We start from the raw sequence: 16,959 nt of genomic DNA on the forward strand, positions 1-16,959 counted from the left end.
AATTTAATATGACTGGCTCATCAAACAAAAAAAAAAAAAAAAAAAAAACTCAAGAAGAAGCAGTTTGACATGATTCGATATCGCTTTAAATTATGACAGTTTGTAAAATAGTACCATCTAGCGGCCGTTTCTCATTTAAACCTAAAACTAAATCTTTTTTTATTTGCTGAAAACGATCTCATTTCATTTCTATCAGAACTTACCACAGTTGATTACAAGTCTCCAGCTGCACCTCTCTTCATCATACTCGTGCCACACCTTCATGGCTTCACTCATCATGAACCTCATTGTCTTCCTCTTCATCACCTTCATCTCTGACTCCTGAGACTCCAAGCATACACCATTGCAGTAACCACAACTGTCCAATAAAGCTACTATCACTCTTCCAGCTGCCTGTGTCAGCACTATCCTCTTCACCTCTCTCATTTCTGTCTGTTAATCTGGATGATAAACCCAAACTCTTGAACTGTATTCATCATCTCGAGTCCCTGAGAATCCTGCTTCCTCCCTTAGTATCTCCTCCGCTTCCTCTACATACTCTACATGCAGTTCATTTAATCATAAGTAACCTTGATGGTCCATGCACACTCCTCCCTCATTCTGTCTATCACCTTCACAAAGAAGTTGTGATCTGACAACTGTTCACTACTACTTTTCTGATCATATTTTCAATATTATAATAATACATTTCTTGTTTATGTACAGGAAGTTATTCAAAAGCTGTTAACGTTTTATTTCTTTAGGGCAATGTAAAGCTCCAATGTAGTCGCATGCGACATGAGCCAGGTCATCCTAACATTTTACAACTATCTATTGATTAAACTTTAACTGAACTTTTTTCATTCCTCATCGATTAGCTTTAATCAGTAACAGAAGTTTACTTTCGTTTTTTACTTGATACTGATAGCATTTACGCGGACTTTTGCCATCTTCTATCGATTTAGTTTCTATTAATCTTGTATCATCGCGTCTTGTAAAATATATTGTGCAGAAATTAGTTCCGCATTTATCCCTCTTTCTGTCTAGCCTCATTAGTTTTCTGAACGCGTGAAGGATAACATTCTCTCTTTGTCCAGCTGGAGGCGCTGCACAAGAAAAACCGCACTTTGAACGTCAGATGAAGAAGTTAGCATTAGCATTAGCGCTTCCGCCGTCAGTACGCTGCTGCCTCCCAGCGTTCAGGGACTGACGCCGGTGCATCTGGACGTCTTGAGACACGTTCATCGACACTAATACCTTTTCAGTGCCGACGTTTGTATTCCGTCCTTGTGTTTTCGACAGGGATCCAAAGCGAAAAGCCACGAAAGGTCCGAGCGTTCCCTGTGAGACTTTGGTCAAACCCCCCCCACTTATCCGCCGAGGGAGTCCGTCCTAGTGTCGAGACGAAAGATGAGCTTCCTTTTGTAAGTCAACAGTTTTGACGGTCACTTTTATTTTGACTTCTTCGTACTGGTATTTTATGATAGTTAGCTTTAGTCCTAGCAGTAGCACTCTCGGCTATTTCATAATCGTAGCGTCTACTCGGATACTTTCTCGCCGTAAAAAGCAAGAACAACTATTGTCTCATATTACTTAGACAATTACTGACCATTTAGGTCTATATCATTCACGCCTGTTCTTTAATTCGACTGGCAGGAAGGTGACACTAACTATAGAAAGGTGTGGGCGGTGCTGCTGGCTTCAAGTCACCGGTTTCCCAACTGTAGCGTTTGTCTGACTGTATTTCCTCTCTATTCTATCTATTTTAAATGATGACGCTAGGACCCGTTCAAGTTGGAAGACTCTACCGCGAATAATGGATTGTAATATGTCTGTCTAGTCATGCCTCATTTCACACACAAACCTCTCACTATATTAGCTAAAAGCTGCATATGGTTTTGGAATGGGTGTATGTCTTGCCGTCCTATGATGAACAAGGTGTTTATTTTTGTATATTTCACGCTCCAGTTGAAGGTTATCATCCTGTTGGTCATCCAACCATGTTATGATGCCTCACATAAATTCTTGCTTAATTAGTCAGTGCCAGATTGAATGCAGGTCCGGTAGTCCAAATGGCCTCATTTCACATGATCAGCACAGAGACACACTGTTCTGGTCTGGCCTGCGATTCCTGCCAAATTCATCTACTTCCACTCCCCCTTTTCTTTTGTATCTTGCACATTTCCATTGAAAAAAAAACAGCTCCCCTGATTAATAGTTACTTGCGATGTGTCATCCAATCTTGACAAATTGTTTATCTTCATACTGTCTTCAAATACAGTGGTAACCGTTCCTCCAGGACGTTCAAGCCCAAGAAGAATATTCCGGAGGGCTCTCATCAGTACGAGCTGTTGAAACATGCCGAGGCCACGCTGGGAAGTGGAAACTTGCGTATGGCTGTCATGTTGCCTGAGGGCGAGGATCTGAATGAATGGGTTGCTGTCAACAGTAAGTTGAATGTGTACATAAAGGAAGAGGGAAAAAAAATCAACTATCATTTCAACAAGGCCATACATCCTTTAGCTGTTTTTATTATCAATTGAGCAACTAGTTTGTGATTAAAGAGTTAATGTCGTCATACAATTCATTGTAGAGTGGACACAGCTAGAAAGATGTTTATGTTAACATGTCATAGTCACAGTTGTTGAACATGATATATTGCAAATTCAAAGTCATCAAAGAATCAAATGGTAACCTTTTGAATGGTCTACTCGTCTTGGTTGTTTTAGTTCAGGTTTAAGCTGTTATTAAAAATCTGTAATTCCTTATTTCAATAATATTTGAAAGCAAATAACGTAATTTAAAACATTTTAATTTATGAGGTTTAAATCAGTTTTGTTTCATTTTCAGGATAATTATATTTTCTCTTTCAGTATGATTGCGTTGTAAATCTGAGTTCTGGACATCAGGGAAAAGCAATTGATTGCTGATCGAATCTTTGAAGATATTAGAAGTCACTTGAAACAGTTGATGGTGGGATGTGTGGTTTTGTTTGCCCTACTCTGTTTCGATAATCATGGGGGAAGCTAAGCTGTTCATCACGATTGTGCTGTTGTAGATCTTCCAACAGCAGACAGCATGTGTACATGAATACAAAGATGAGCTTCAGAAAGGGATGAATGGTAGGAAGTGTTCTGCAAATCTGACTCCCCAAGCAAACTTCTAAAAATAAATAGATGAACCAAAAACTTGTGACTTCAAGTCATGAGGAAAGTCATTTCCACTTGGTGGAAGTTGACCTCAGCAGATTTTTCTCCAACTTCTTGTTTTTGTTCGGAGCACTTCTTCTAAACTGAGAGTGCTTTGGTGTTCAGAGTTGTTCGTTCAAACGCTCCTGGTCGCTTGTCATCACCTCTTGCTGAGTCTCTCTGATTATTCTGAGCACAAGATAAACATGTAACCAAGTGTTGTGGGGAGAGCTAGCCAGCCCCCCACAGCTCAGACAATTGAGTCTGTTTAACATTCACAGTGCAGTCCATCATGAATACAGAGAGAGTGTTGAGCAAAGAGGCCGACATCCCACACCCTCACTTTAACTCTTTCTGGACCTGCCTTGATAGACCTTGTGGACGCAACAAGTGAAGCATGAATAAAAAGTTCCACTTGTGTCTCCCTTAGCTGTGGACTTCTTCAACCAGATCAACATGCTGTACGGAACCATCACCGACTTCTGCACGGAGGATAGCTGCCCGGTCATGTCTGCTGGACCCAAGTAAGTTAGTCAGGATTGAACAGGCAATAGCTCCACATTGTTCTCTGACATGTCTCCTCAACATGGCTGGAAATGTTTTGGAGAAGTGCTTCTCTGTGAGGTCTTGCATTGTTCTCCACTGAAAGTCAACCTGTGAGTGCTAAATCTAGTTCGTAGATAACGTGAAAGTTAGGCTTTTACCTGCTGACATTTTGACCTCTTAACAACTAAAAATAGCTGGAAAAGAAAGTAGCGTTAAAAATGACATTTTAAGCAGCCTGTAAATGTTTGTTTACTTCATTCACTCTCACTCATTCCTAACTACCGATCAAGCTACATAGGACTGGACTTCCTGTTTCATCAGTGCAGTTTCTTTTATATATATATTCCGAGCATTGAACTATATCGCAATGTTGAGCAAGTTAAACACGCTCAACATGCTGAGCGACTCATGTCCACTTTCTGAAGCAAGAGGATTCGATCCGAGCTCATGTTGTACAAGACTTGCCTCGATCCACATCTGACTCAGCCTGTCTCAGGTGAAAATGACTCCTTTATGACTCATCAAAGCTTGCAAATTGACATAGTAAATGACCCGATGAACCACGGCGCATTAAATGAATCTCTAAATAAAGATCGGATAATTACTTTGTCTTATTGGTACACATTTATGTGTTCAATGAAACAGCAGAACCTGTTAACTCATCACACGCCGACCAGCTTGTTTAGTTCCTCGGCTGCCACACACTGATGTTCATATCAACACAATTCTGACTGGATCACACGCCGGTTCTGTTGGTTCCTTGAGAGCAGCAATAGTTTCTCACTTGATGGTGATGAGACTGTGACTGGTCAGTCCTTGTCTCCCCTGAAGGGATGTTCCTTATGGACTCTGTGTTGTTTAGACACAACAGGGAGCGTTTCCTGGCGATTACCTCCCTGGTGGCGCCGGACTCTTAATTCTCCTCTGTTTCATAACAAACCACAAACTATCTGATGAGCTGGGACACACCCTGTCTCACTTCCTGTGTCTGTCACTCTCAAACACCACCACTGGGACCGTGAAAATCACTTTTTCACATTCAGCAACATCTACAGATCATCTGTCTGCCGGCTCTCCAGAGCAGGGGCTATTAAGCCTCACGTGTAGGGAGCGGTCGGCAGCTGTCAGGGTCACCAGATTCTTTATGAATGCTTCACATGCTGATTATCAGCAGCTAGATAAGAGCGGGACTGGTAGACGGCTAAGAATATCCACCAAGTTTTCTGTGTACTGAACTATAATTATGACAAATCTGTGGTTCAATATTCCAGAGAAGCGAACCGTCTGAGCTAAGGCTGAACTTCCTTCCTTATCAGTCACGTCAAGGGATTTGCAACATTTTGTGACATTTAATTTATTGAAATAATTTTAATTAAAATCATCTGTTCTTCACTCATTAGGTGTAGAGGTAGGTAGGTAGGTAGAGGTTTTGATCAACTACAATAGAATATATAACACTGCTTTGGTTTCTTCCTTTTGGGTGTATTTTTTTCTGGATTTGGTTCGTAATTTGTCCATGTTTTTTAAACTGTAATTCTGCCTCATTGATACCTCAATATGATTTACAGGCCATCATACATGGCCCCATTTTGGTCTTCCATTAACAAGGGACGCTAAAATGAACATGACATGACAAGTTATTTTCTTTTCTGTGTTATTTTTATCCCCATTATTTATTTTTATGTAGCTTGATACAAGGTGGGAAGATTAAAAGGGTATATGCACCTAAAGGAAATACTGAAACGATGAGTTAAAATAATAGTGAAATATTCCAGCTGTCCCTCTGTAATACTCCTGTACCATGAGAAGGTCGTGTGCAGGGGTTATTGGGGTTCCCTTGACTCTACCAAGTCATACCAGACTCACACCTATGGACAATTTGGAGTCGTCACATTTTGCCCAGAGGAAACTCACACATGGAGAAGATTTCCCCCCCAATTCCAGAGTTGCTTTGAGCTGCCAGGCTCCTGCATGAACCATTATGACTCTGAATTTAATCAGCTTCCTTGGTACCATTGTGTGTCAATATCTTCATCTCCAGGTCCTCATCACCCTGTTCTAGAGCTTCTTCAATGAGTCACTCTAGTGATGTTATTTTGAAGGCATGATTTCATTAACGTCATTGTTGTGACTGCTGTTGAACTGAACGTAATGTTCCTCTTCTGCAGGTACGAGTACCACTGGGCTGACGGAACCAACATCAAGAAACCCATCAAGTGCTCCGCCCCCAAGTACATCGATTACCTCATGACCTGGGTGCAGGACCAGCTTGATGACGAGACGCTGTTCCCGTCTAAGATTGGTGCGTTTGGCTTCCTTTGAACCCACTTCTGCACAGTCATTAGATACTGGATAGACTACAGAAACAAGTTTTCCAGATCTCTTGTGTTTGTTGAAGCTGTGCTGTTGCGTGTTCTTCCTGGCTGGTTTGTTGCAAAATCCCAATGAATTCATGCTCTCCAGAGAGTGAATACCACCGAGCAGGCTGAGACTTGAGGGTGCGGCGGGTGGAGCAGGGATGCAACTGGACCTGAGCCAGAGCAAATAAAGATCAGTTTCTTAGTTCTATCACCGGGGGGGAGGAGGTCTCTTCAGGGAGATGTGCCCCCTAAAGCAGCTTTTCTTCACGACATGAATCTACAAATATGCTGGTGGCAAGTGTGAACTTGGTTGCACAAAGTATTGGTAGATCGAATATCAGTCTGTTTTTGTGCCCTCAATCAAGGTCCACTTCATGGAAACTGCGTATATATATCAGCCACACGGCGGCAGGATTTAGCCCATCTGCCTGCCCGTCAGAAGAGGTGAAAGAAAGTCTCAGCGTGTTTTCACATGTGCGAAGAGGAGACTCATACGAACCACAAAGGTTCAGAAGTGTTTCTGACAGCTTTGTTTGGCCATTTGAATCCCAAATGAGACCACAAGACGTCTTTTCTACTCAGGCTTTTGGTTTGGTTCATTAGTATAGCAGTCCTGTGGAGACTCTTTCCTGCCTGTGACAGTCGTCTCCACCTCCTCTTCTGCAGGCGTCCCCTTCAAGAGGAACTTCATGTCAGTGGCCAAGACCATCCTGAAGCGCCTCTTCAGGGTCTACGCCCATATCTACCATCAGCACTTTGACTCAGTGATGCAGCTGCAGGAGGAAGCCCACCTTAACACGTCTTTCAAACACTTCATCTTCTTTGTTCAGGTACACAGTCTGGAGCCAATGTGTTTACTTTGTGTTGCATACCTTGACAAAGTGAAGTGCAGGGCCTCTTGTGGCTCTCTTGTGGGTCTGTATTCAAGTACTGTAGGTCCTCAGAATCATCTAGAAGTGTTTCAATCAGGCAATCGTGTATTAAACATATATATACATAAAAACATATTTCAATTCAAAATCTATCTTTTTAGTCTTGTTTCCACTAGCTGAAATAAAAAAGTCTGGTCATTCCTGGTACAGTCTGTGGAGCCATAGAAAATATTATAGGTGACATGTTACAAACAGCCTGGAAAGGAGCAGGGTACTTAACAATGTACATGAGCCTTGTGAGCCATGAGCCAGAATTTCACTCATCGACTCTGATGCAAGGCTCTTCCTGTCTGGTCTTTGAGAACCCCTAGTGGCTAACTTGTGTTATTTTAACATGAGAAATTGGACTAGAAAATTATTATTATTAATGATATGATAATAATTTGGGTTTTACATATTCTAAGTAGAAAATAAAACGTTTTTTTCTGATCACAGTGTTGAGAGTGAAGACAATTAATTCATGAAAGAGTTCATTATAGGAATCAGAAAACATTTGACTATGTCATGAATATTTCTATTTGTATAGTAGAAAAAACAAAATATTTAAAACGTTTTGTAATAATATACATATTATAACATTTGGACACTTTGTAACACCAAGATAGATGTCCTCTTCAATTGAAGTTGAAAGTAATTAAATGTAACACCCAGTAATATGATGAAAATTGCAAAATCATCCTAGGAGGGAACAAGCATATAAAGATAATAAAGTTTTATGTACTCCTTAGTGAAAATGTCCCTAATTTATGAATAAAGTTTCAGAGAATTGCTGAGTTGCCCCAAATTTCCAAATACTCCAACTTGTGTTTCCAGGAGTTCAACCTGATCGAGAGGAAAGAGCTGGTGCCTCTGCACGAGCTGATCGACAAGCTGACCACGAAGGACAGATAGATCTCATCTCCTACTGTAACGGTCTTCTAGTTTTGCACAGATGCCCCCGCCCCCACCCCTCCTCAGCCCCTCCCACTCCCTGGCAGTACGTATGCAGTATCTTCTATATTTCCATTTGGGGAAATATTTTTTTTAACCAGGCCAGGCCAGGTCGAAGGAAGAGTCGGGATAGTTTTTGTTGGTGTAGATGGCTCCAGGACTAAAATGCTTTCAGGGACGTCAGATTGCTCGGCGGCTCACATCCAGACGCAAATCATAAAACTCTCTCAGTGCGCTTGCAGGGAAGAATGATGCGTAGACTAAAAGATGCTGTGAGCGGGGGAGGCTCAGGAGCAGAGAAGGCAGGTCTGCTCTTCAATACACAAAGAAGCCAAAGTGCCTGGTGTGGCGCGTATTCGCCCGAAAACCACAGTGACGACTGTAAAACTAAAGGCCATATACATTTAAACGCATATGTTACTGACATATCCACAGCTTCTGTTTGTTTCAACGAGCTCTCCTCCTCCTCCTATGAAGATGATGATGATGATGATGATGATGATGATGATGATGATGATGATGATAGTGGTCTGTCGTGCTGGATAGATGAATGAATGTACTGAAGAAAGTGAGACAAGATTCAATCAATGGAACTTCCTGTATTTAAATAGACATCTTTGCTAACCAACCTTAAATTGTACATAAAAACAACAGTGTTCTCCGTCTACCAATTACAAAAAAAAACAAGCATTTTTTTTAACAATTCTATTTGTCCTCTCGCTCGAGGTGAAAGCACTTTGAACTGTTCTCCCGACCTCCTTTTTGCATGAATGTGCATCTGCCTTGATCACATGATCGGACGTCTGCGCCCCGCCCATCCCTGCTTGTCTCCGAAATGAATGTTGCTTTTGCTCAACCCTCCTGAGATCTACGGCCGTGCGTCGGGACCATAAATAAGGGAACAAATGTGTTTGAAATTTAAGTGTTGTAGTAGCTGACATTTTAACAAACAGGAAAGCAGGGATGTTTGAGAATCAACTCGATGATGACGATGAAATGATCCTGTTGATGACGTAATTGTGTTATTGAAAAATGAAGTCTTTGGTGCAAAATAATTCAACTAGATAAAACAATATTTGGATCAGTGTCTTAATAGTTAATAGTAAATTTTAACACTTTGATTTGAAAATCTATTTAACAAAATAAATGTTAAATACAAACCAAAAAACAGCTTGGTCAGTGAAATATTAAGCTCCTGAATTATTTGTATTTTTATGGTCAAATATCAGACTTTTTGCGCAAACATCTGCACTTCCTAAATACTCTTACATGTCCCACTCGTGGTCCTGGTGGTCGTAGAAATCTGCTCCAAGGCACAATTTAGAGTTGAACTGCATGTTTATTTCCTCCTCGTGCAACATTACTATGCAATAATTGACACACTAAAACAAAAAAAGTTATATCTTGGTTTCTTTCTGCCGTTTAAATTTTTGATGAAAACTGCGTTGAAATCAGTGAAAGGGGATGTTGATGTTTCTACGTTTAATTAATTAATTAATTAATGGATGTAAATACTTATATTTTGGTTGGAGTCTTTCTTTAGAGGCAGCTTCCTCCCTTGGTTCAGTATTTTCTCGCTTTACTCTCCAAGTACTCTGAATGTTACTGCTCACTTTATATTTGACAAGAAGCATCTTGAGTTGCCTCGTGCTGTTCCTCCTCTGCTGTGACGGTTGATGACATGTTTGTAAATATTGGCTCGGTCAATGCTACTGAAGTGACTATGCTGTTACGAGGCAAATAAAGGTGGTCTGGACTCTTATTGTATTTTTTTGTGTGTTCAATGGTTCCTGATGCAAGTACTGATGTCAATTGTAATCTCCAAAATGCAATGTATCAAGCTTGCTTGGAATTTGTTGGTTTTGCGGTCTGTGCCGTTTTTCTGATAGAGCAGGTTTTCTAAAACAATTCTAGTTATTGTCGTATGAGTGTATATGAAAGCTAAAATGTTCTTGTCGTGTATGTACAGTATGCAAATACTTCGCCGCGTTGCATTCTGGTCCTCCCCGGCCACCGTACCTCCTGGGCGGAAACGTCTGTGCCAAAACCGCCGTTTTCTGTCAACATTTACCGCCAAACTTTAAACAACGGGGCGGCGGCGGTTCCAGGAGCTTCGTGCACGTTTAGGAATATTTAAAATCTTCGTAAGTATTTGCCAAAAATGTCTTCATCTCTGAAGCGAAGCTGCCCTGCAGAAATGAATGACTCCATGGAGAAACGGATCAAGCGAATTTCAATCGAGGGCAACATTGGTGAGTGCATTTGGCAGATATAAGTAAGGATCGTCGAAATACACGTGATAGTTTTACCGTAATGACTGGTCATAAGACGCTTGGTAATGGTGTGTTGGGCTTCACTTCCATGAGCCGGTTGTTGCAATGGTTTCGGACACCTGACGTTTATGTGTTATCCAGTCGTTTAAACGTCTTTAACGATAACTGTAGATGTATACCCTTGTTGTTGGGTAAGTACTAACTGTACACTGTGGGTCATTTGTGTCCAGCGGCGGGTAAGTCCACATTTGTCCGCCTGCTGGAGCTCGAAAACGGAGACTGGGATGTAGTTCCTGAGCCAATCGCCAGGTGGTGCAACGTCCAAACAAATGCTGAAGACTTCGAGGTGACTTGTGACGTCTCAAATCAGCTTTTTTTACTTAAATTTCTTGTGCTTCACAGAACACTGGGCGATTCAGAAATGTTCGAATAAATCAGTTTTGGGTAAAATAAAAATAACTATAAAAATAACGTGCTGATGGAAAACTTCAGTTTCAGTGCTGAAATTTCTAAAAATACAAAAATAAAAGATTAAAAGTTGAAATACAATCGTAGTTTGTCAAATAAACCTGGATAGATTAATCATTTTGGTGTGTGTGATCTGAGAAATTAACATGTTTGTTTTGTCACTAAAGTGAATATTAATTTACAAATATTTGGTATCCCTAAAATAATGAGAATATCTAATTATCTAAAAATGAACTCCACCCTACATTTTTAATATTGGCTGAACTCAAAATAACTTCATTTAAAGGAAACAGATCTTGTTCTTTGTTCATAAAAATCTTTAATAAGTTTTTGTTTATTTTAGTTTAAGATTATTTTTCAGAACAGGAAAAAAAGAAAAAGAAATCATGTATGGGTGAAAGTAATTATGCCACATTTCATTCTTCCCTCAATGTCTGTTGATCATAAAGCATGACAGCACCTAAAGGATACATGTCAGAAAGCTATTTCCTGTCAAGTCTGCCTGATCCGAGCGTCACACCCAGTGTCAGCCGCTCCTCTCAAGCTGCACTAGAACTCATCTCCATTTAGACCGCACCTGTCCACTGGTCAGCATTCGGGTCGCCACAGGCTGGTGGAACCGAACCGACAGCTGGTGTGAAGAGCCAAGCAAGTGTCGCCTTCACTGTTACTGGATATTCGAGTAGAAATACGATGCTACTGGGTGGCATCACTGACATGAATAATCAATAATTGAAATATCTTTAAAAATCTAAATAATTAATTGAAGACAGGTAAATATTTCCGTGTTAAGATGGAGACAATTTCAAAATTTCTCTGAAATGTTGCCAGATAATACATTTTTTAAATCAAATAAGTAATAGAAAATGAACGTTTTTTCATTAATTTCACAGTAATTTGAGAAATGAAATAATTGTTACTTTCAATGTTAAAACTAACAATTACAAATGTAATACTTTTCATTCTAAATATATATATATTTTAATAATCAAATATGGGAATGAATTTAATTGAGTCAACAATATTAAATTCTAAGCGGATGAGAATATACAAATTCATTATTAGATGATGATGAATTGTATTTCATTTGAGCAGTAAAACACTGAATTTAATTAAACATAACTAAACCTATGGCATGAAAGGAAATATTTGTTTTCCTAATGTAAAGTTATTCAAAGAGTAAAACTGTCCCAGGAGCTGACCACCTCACAGAAGAGTGGGGGAAACGTGCTGCAGATGATGTACCAGAAGCCGGAGCGTTGGGCCTACACCTTCCAGAGCTACGCCTGCATCAGTCGAGTCCGCGCTCAGATGCGCTCGGCCAACGAGAAGCTGCGAGACGCCGAGGACCCGGTCCAGTTCTTTGAGAGGTCCATCTACAGCGACCGGTACCTGGGCCTGATTCTTTTTTACAATGGATTTCGGAACCAGATGTTTGATTTCAGTTTTTATCAGAAACAACACTATCTTCTTCTTTCTCTTTGGGCTTCTCCCTTCAGGGACCTGAAGCCTGTCCTCTGCTTCCTCTTCTTTCACACCTACAAACCTCATGTCCTCCTTCACCACCTCCATCAATCTCCTCTTTGGCCTTCCTCTCCACCTTCTGCCTGGCAGTTCCAACCTCAACATCTTCCTACCAATGTACTGGCTCTCTCTCCTCTGTACATGTCCAAACCATCTCCATCTAGCCTCTCTGACTTTGTCTCCTAAACACCTGACCACATGTGCTGTCCCTCTGATCTACTGCTTCCTGATCCTATCCATCCTGCTCACTCCCAGAGAGAAGCTCAGCATCTTCATCTCTGCTACCTCCAGCTCTGCCTCCTGTCTCTTCCTCAGTTCCACTGTTTCCAAACCATACAACATTGCTGGCCTCGCCACTTTCCCATTCATCCTTGCCGACACCCTTTTGTCACACATCACACCTGACACTTTTCTACAATGATTCCATCCTGCCTGCACCCACTTCTTCACCTCTTTCTCACACTCTCCATCACCCTGGACAGTTCAGCCTAAGTACTTCAAATCCTCCACCTTCTTTATCTCTGCATCCTGTAACTTCACCTGTCCACTTGCCTCCCTCTCATTCACACACACGTATTCCATCTTAACTGCAGCTAACCTTCATTCCTCTCCTTTCTAAGGCAAACCTCCACCTCTCTAGCTTATCTTCCCTGCTCTCACCACAGATCACAATGTCATCTGCAAACATCATCGTCAGGAACAACACTATCATATGCCTTTTATTTTCATTTTTTAAATTCCAAACTTCGAATGTTCAACTAATGATTTGACCATGAAACGTCAGTCATAGTATGTTTTTTTTATATTTAATTTTGATTTGTTTTAATTCAACTGTCTTAAATTCCCAAACTGTTGATTCAAGCTTTCAAGATTTTTTTATGAATATATAAAAATGAAAAACACCTTTTTATAAACATACTGTAATATACTTCATCTACATAGTGAAATATTTATTTGATACTTTATTTGAATATTATTTGAATACATTAGAAATTAAATAAAACAGATACAATTTCAGTAGTAATGAGAAAAAAGCATTGTTTATTTGATCAACTATACTGCAACAGGTGATACACCAAATTCTTTGGTGCTTCTATTCAAGGAACAGAACCAGAAATGTCATGTGGAGTCAGATGTTTTTGGAAATAACTTTATTTAATTAAAAATGTAATGGAAATTGAATATTACTCTTGCAAACAAAGAGAACGATTGTAAAAATCTATAAAATCTCTTTTAAATGTGAAAGAATAAAAACAATGCATTTATAGAATATAGCTTTGCTTTTTCACAGTGTTTTTCAACCTTTTTTGAAATGTGCTTGATGGAAATTGTAGGAAATCCCTGGTAAATTGTGAGAAATGGTAGCTCCCAAGTCATCTGTGTTCACTTGTTGCAGGAAACAAAAGTGCTTTAAAAATGTTTCAAGATGAATTAGATGATGTTTCCTACAGCACACTATTTGAAAAACACTGTTTTAGCAACAGTTAATTCATTTTTATTTCTATCTCCTCTAATAGCAATAACCAGCATACAAGACAAAAAATTGTTGCAGGTGTGCTGTTGATGTCTTCAGGGATGTGAACAAAGACAGTGATCCCCATTGTCTTCTTTCAGCTACATCTTTGCTGCTAATCTTTACGAGAGCGAATGTCTGAATGAGACGGAGTGGTCCATCTACCAAGACTGGCACAGCTGGCTGCACAGCCAGTTTGGCCAGCACATCCAGTTGGATGGTATCATCTACCTGCGAGCCCCACCTGAGGTGACTCCCTCGCCCCCAATGCCCCTACACACTTCAGCATATTCTTCCCTCTTTGTTATTCAGATAGCAAGCTTCCGATCGAGGGTTGATTCTGTTGTGTGTGTGTGTGGGCAGAGGTGTCTGGAGCGGCTGCACCTGAGAGGACGGGAGGAGGAGCAGGAGATTCCGCTGGAGTACCTTGAGAAGCTGCACTTCAAGCACGAGAGCTGGCTGCAGCACAGGAGCATGACGTTAGTCAACACACACACACCTTTGTATCTTAAACTTAAGATATCTTAAACCAAACTTAAACTGAGTTATAATTTAGCTATTTTGAAGTTTTCATCCTCGAATTGAGGCAAGGATTTGTGGTGTTCGACCAAATGGTCCTGACAAAGATCCTCACAAGGCAGGATGAACAGGTCACACACACGCACACATTATACTGTGATGAGTGAGAGCAGGTCTTCTCTGGGCACTCTGGTTTCCTCCTCCTTGATCGAGTTATCCCTGAATCACAAGGCCTTGTTTACCATCCAATTTAAAGGAATGGAAATGAATCGTCTCCTTCAGGAAACCAGAGCTCCAATGATAAGCCTGACCTCGACTTTGTCGTCCTCACAGGATGGACTTCGACTACTTGAACAACGTGCCGATCCTGACGCTCGACGTCAACGAGGAGTTCAAAGGGAACAAAACCAAAAGCGCTGACATGCTGGAGAAGGTGAGCATGGAAACCAGGTTACCATCATGGCCCTAATCAAGTACTTCAGCATTGACCGTAGCATTGATTCACTCTCAAGGTTTCCATGACAGAACACTGATCTTATCATATATTTAACAATATATTATCATATTACCATCATTAATTGCAGTTGTAGTGACCCAGTATGCCGTGACGTTTTCAGACATTATGATATGTGTCACTCCAATATTACAAATTACTATTCTGTGGGTGTGAAATGTGAATAACACACACACACAGATGGACTGACTCATAACATGTCTGGAGCTGGGATTGAACCAGCAACCTCTGACACAGCACAGCCTCTCTAGCAACGTCGAAAGTTCTTTATGCATTTCAGTGACATCCTTAGGATATGGTCATAATCGGATGAGGAAGTGATGATTGAACTTTGGTGGATCATCTTGAGCCAGGAGTCTTCAGGCGAAGTATGAAAAGGACAACACCCTTCGTCAGGCACTTATGGAAATGAGGCGTAAAAAAGTGCTAATGTAGCAGTTTCATTGTTGACGGTCCAAACAGGCTTTGGCTCCAGCCTGGGATTCAATCTGGAGATGACAAACCCGGCACATTCACTCACTCGCTCACTATCTCTCTGGACAGACTCTTGTCTTTTCTTATCTTTACATCCAGACCATAAACTCACAGACGTCTGTCTTGTTTTTCTGTCGTTTCAGGTGAAAGAATTCCTTGCTACATTGTAAAGTTCCAACTGAGTTTTTAACCACTCTCAAGTAGGAACGTTAAATCATGATCTCTGTTTTAAAGTTGTTTTTATTATCCATGCTTTCTATTTATAAATATGTTCAAGTGGGATCTTGGCGTTTAAATTGCTTCTAAATAATATGAATTTGTTTCAACTCAAAGTTGAGTTTTAATTATGTGCCTGTTTTTCCGCCTCAAGATGTCGCCAAATGACCAGACCATGACCATGTTTTGTCTTTTCTGTCAAGCGCTCGAATACTTTGAATTGCAATTTCGAATTGTATTTTAATAATTGAAGCGAGTTGTGTTTCCTGTCTCCATTTATTGTGAACATGTATGAATTGTCATTAACTGTTTCGTCTCTATAAATTAAATATGTTTGTCAACATCCGATTTGTGTTTGACCTAAATATACCCGAAATTGTGTCTTAAAGGAAACCTAGAAAGGGGAAATAATTTGTCTTCTAATTTTATATTACTTCATGTTTTTTTAAATGTATAAAATGTTTTGTTTTTTTTACCACAGCTTAGAGGACTATATTATTCCTTCTGAGCATATTGACTGTTGTGCAAGTCCAGCTTTCTCCTTCAAGCAGAACAAGCCTGAGGGAAAAAAAATGTCCAGGTGACAACATGACTGTAGCTCGACTCCTCATCCATGATGGTGGACTGAGCTCCTTGTTTTGTCATGGCCTCCCTCAACTTCTTTTTTTTCTTAAATTTAACATTTGGAATCAATTGGATTAATTTGTACATTTTCGTCATTTTCCATCTGCTGCTCGTTGGCTGAGGTTGGGTCGCAGGAGCAGCAACTGGAGAAAAGAAGCCCAAACATCCTTCTCCACATATCATTTTTAAAGTCTTTGCTATTCCCTTTGTCCTTGGCATTGTTTTTGTCAAAATGTTCTACAATAATAAAGTACAAATAGTCCTCACTCATTACATTTAACCCTGAACAAAGTTAACTTTATTACGTGTTATTTTATTAGAATGAAAGGGCCCAAACTTGAACACACCAGCTTCTACTAGCTTCTTCACTTGGCAGAGATTTAATAGAGAGTTTAAAAACAATACATTATCAGTCTCCCATTTAATTCCTTGGTGATTTAGCGTAATAATCTGTGTTTTCTGTGGAAATACATAAAGTGTCAAGGCAGGAATATTAGCAAAGGACTTCTTCAGCAGCTGCCATTTCCAAAAGGAAAAGTTATCTCCATTTTTTTTTCTGGGCATATAAAAATGTATTTATGTAAAATTGAGAGAAGACAATACATTTGAATGTACCACAGTAACACGTTATATTTCGTGCATCTCTTAACAGCTGCCTGTGTGTCATCTCTTCCATGCAAAACTTGAGGATGCATTGTGACAGACGTGTGACATCATCGCCCAGAAGCACCTTCACGTTGTGTTTTGCTAAGTCCATATGTCAATAAACCTGTGTGAATGTACAAGGTGGTTCTTCAGCACGAGAGCAAATATTAAAAACACTACATTGATGCTTCCACTGCGAGCTCACTTGAAACGGATGTGAGGTGAAACGCTGCTAACTTTGGCGTTTATTTCCT

At 40.2% G+C, this 16,959-nt stretch overlaps 2 protein-coding genes across 3 annotated transcripts; both read left to right on the top strand.

Moving 5' to 3' along the window:
• Nucleotides 1–1,122: 1,122 nt before the first annotated feature.
• LOC128752521 (MOB kinase activator 1B-like) lies at nucleotides 1,123–9,697 on the top strand. Its single transcript, XM_053853805.1, has 6 exons — nucleotides 1,123–1,403; nucleotides 2,261–2,427; nucleotides 3,598–3,691; nucleotides 5,882–6,015; nucleotides 6,740–6,903; nucleotides 7,819–9,697. Exons 1-6 carry the CDS (start codon nucleotides 1,390–1,392, stop codon nucleotides 7,894–7,896), a joined length of 651 nt encoding a protein of 216 aa, XP_053709780.1. The 5' UTR covers nucleotides 1,123–1,389; the 3' UTR covers nucleotides 7,897–9,697.
• A 256-nt stretch (nucleotides 9,698–9,953) lies between these two features.
• On the top strand, nucleotides 9,954–16,822 carry dck (deoxycytidine kinase). Of its 2 annotated transcripts, XM_053884438.1 has the most exons (8): nucleotides 9,954–10,187; nucleotides 10,439–10,554; nucleotides 11,871–12,064; nucleotides 13,815–13,962; nucleotides 14,077–14,192; nucleotides 14,566–14,665; nucleotides 15,364–15,420; nucleotides 16,713–16,822. In XM_053884438.1, the coding sequence occupies exons 1-7, from the start codon at nucleotides 10,097–10,099 to the stop codon at nucleotides 15,388–15,390; spliced, it is 792 nt and encodes a 263-aa protein (XP_053740413.1). In that variant the 5' UTR covers nucleotides 9,954–10,096; the 3' UTR covers nucleotides 15,391–15,420; nucleotides 16,713–16,822. The 2 variants fall into 2 exon arrangements, with proteins under 2 accessions (XP_053740413.1, XP_053740406.1); XM_053884431.1 differs by lacking the exon at nucleotides 16,713–16,822 and having other exon boundaries at nucleotides 15,364–15,870.
• The last annotated feature ends 137 nt before the right edge of the window (nucleotides 16,823–16,959 follow it).

This window comes from Synchiropus splendidus, chromosome 1 (assembly GCF_027744825.2).
Source record: "Synchiropus splendidus isolate RoL2022-P1 chromosome 1, RoL_Sspl_1.0, whole genome shotgun sequence".
Taxonomy (NCBI): Eukaryota; Metazoa; Chordata; class Actinopteri; order Syngnathiformes; family Callionymidae; genus Synchiropus; species Synchiropus splendidus.

Coding starts and splice junctions, on each gene's coding strand:
- dck (XM_053884438.1), top strand. CDS start 10,097: ATGTCTTCATCTCTGAAGCGAAGCTGCCCTGCAGAAATGAATGACTCC. Junction 12,065..13,814: donor AGGTCCATCTACAGCGACCG/GTACCTGGGCCT, acceptor GTCTTCTTTCAG/CTACATCTTTGCTGCTAATC. Junction 14,666..15,363: donor GCGCTGACATGCTGGAGAAG/GTGAGCATGGAA, acceptor CTGTCGTTTCAG/GTGAAAGAATTCCTTGCTAC.
- LOC128752521 (XM_053853805.1), top strand. Junction 6,016..6,739: donor GCTGTTCCCGTCTAAGATTG/GTGCGTTTGGCT, acceptor CCTCTTCTGCAG/GCGTCCCCTTCAAGAGGAAC. Junction 6,904..7,818: donor ACTTCATCTTCTTTGTTCAG/GTACACAGTCTG, acceptor TTGTGTTTCCAG/GAGTTCAACCTGATCGAGAG.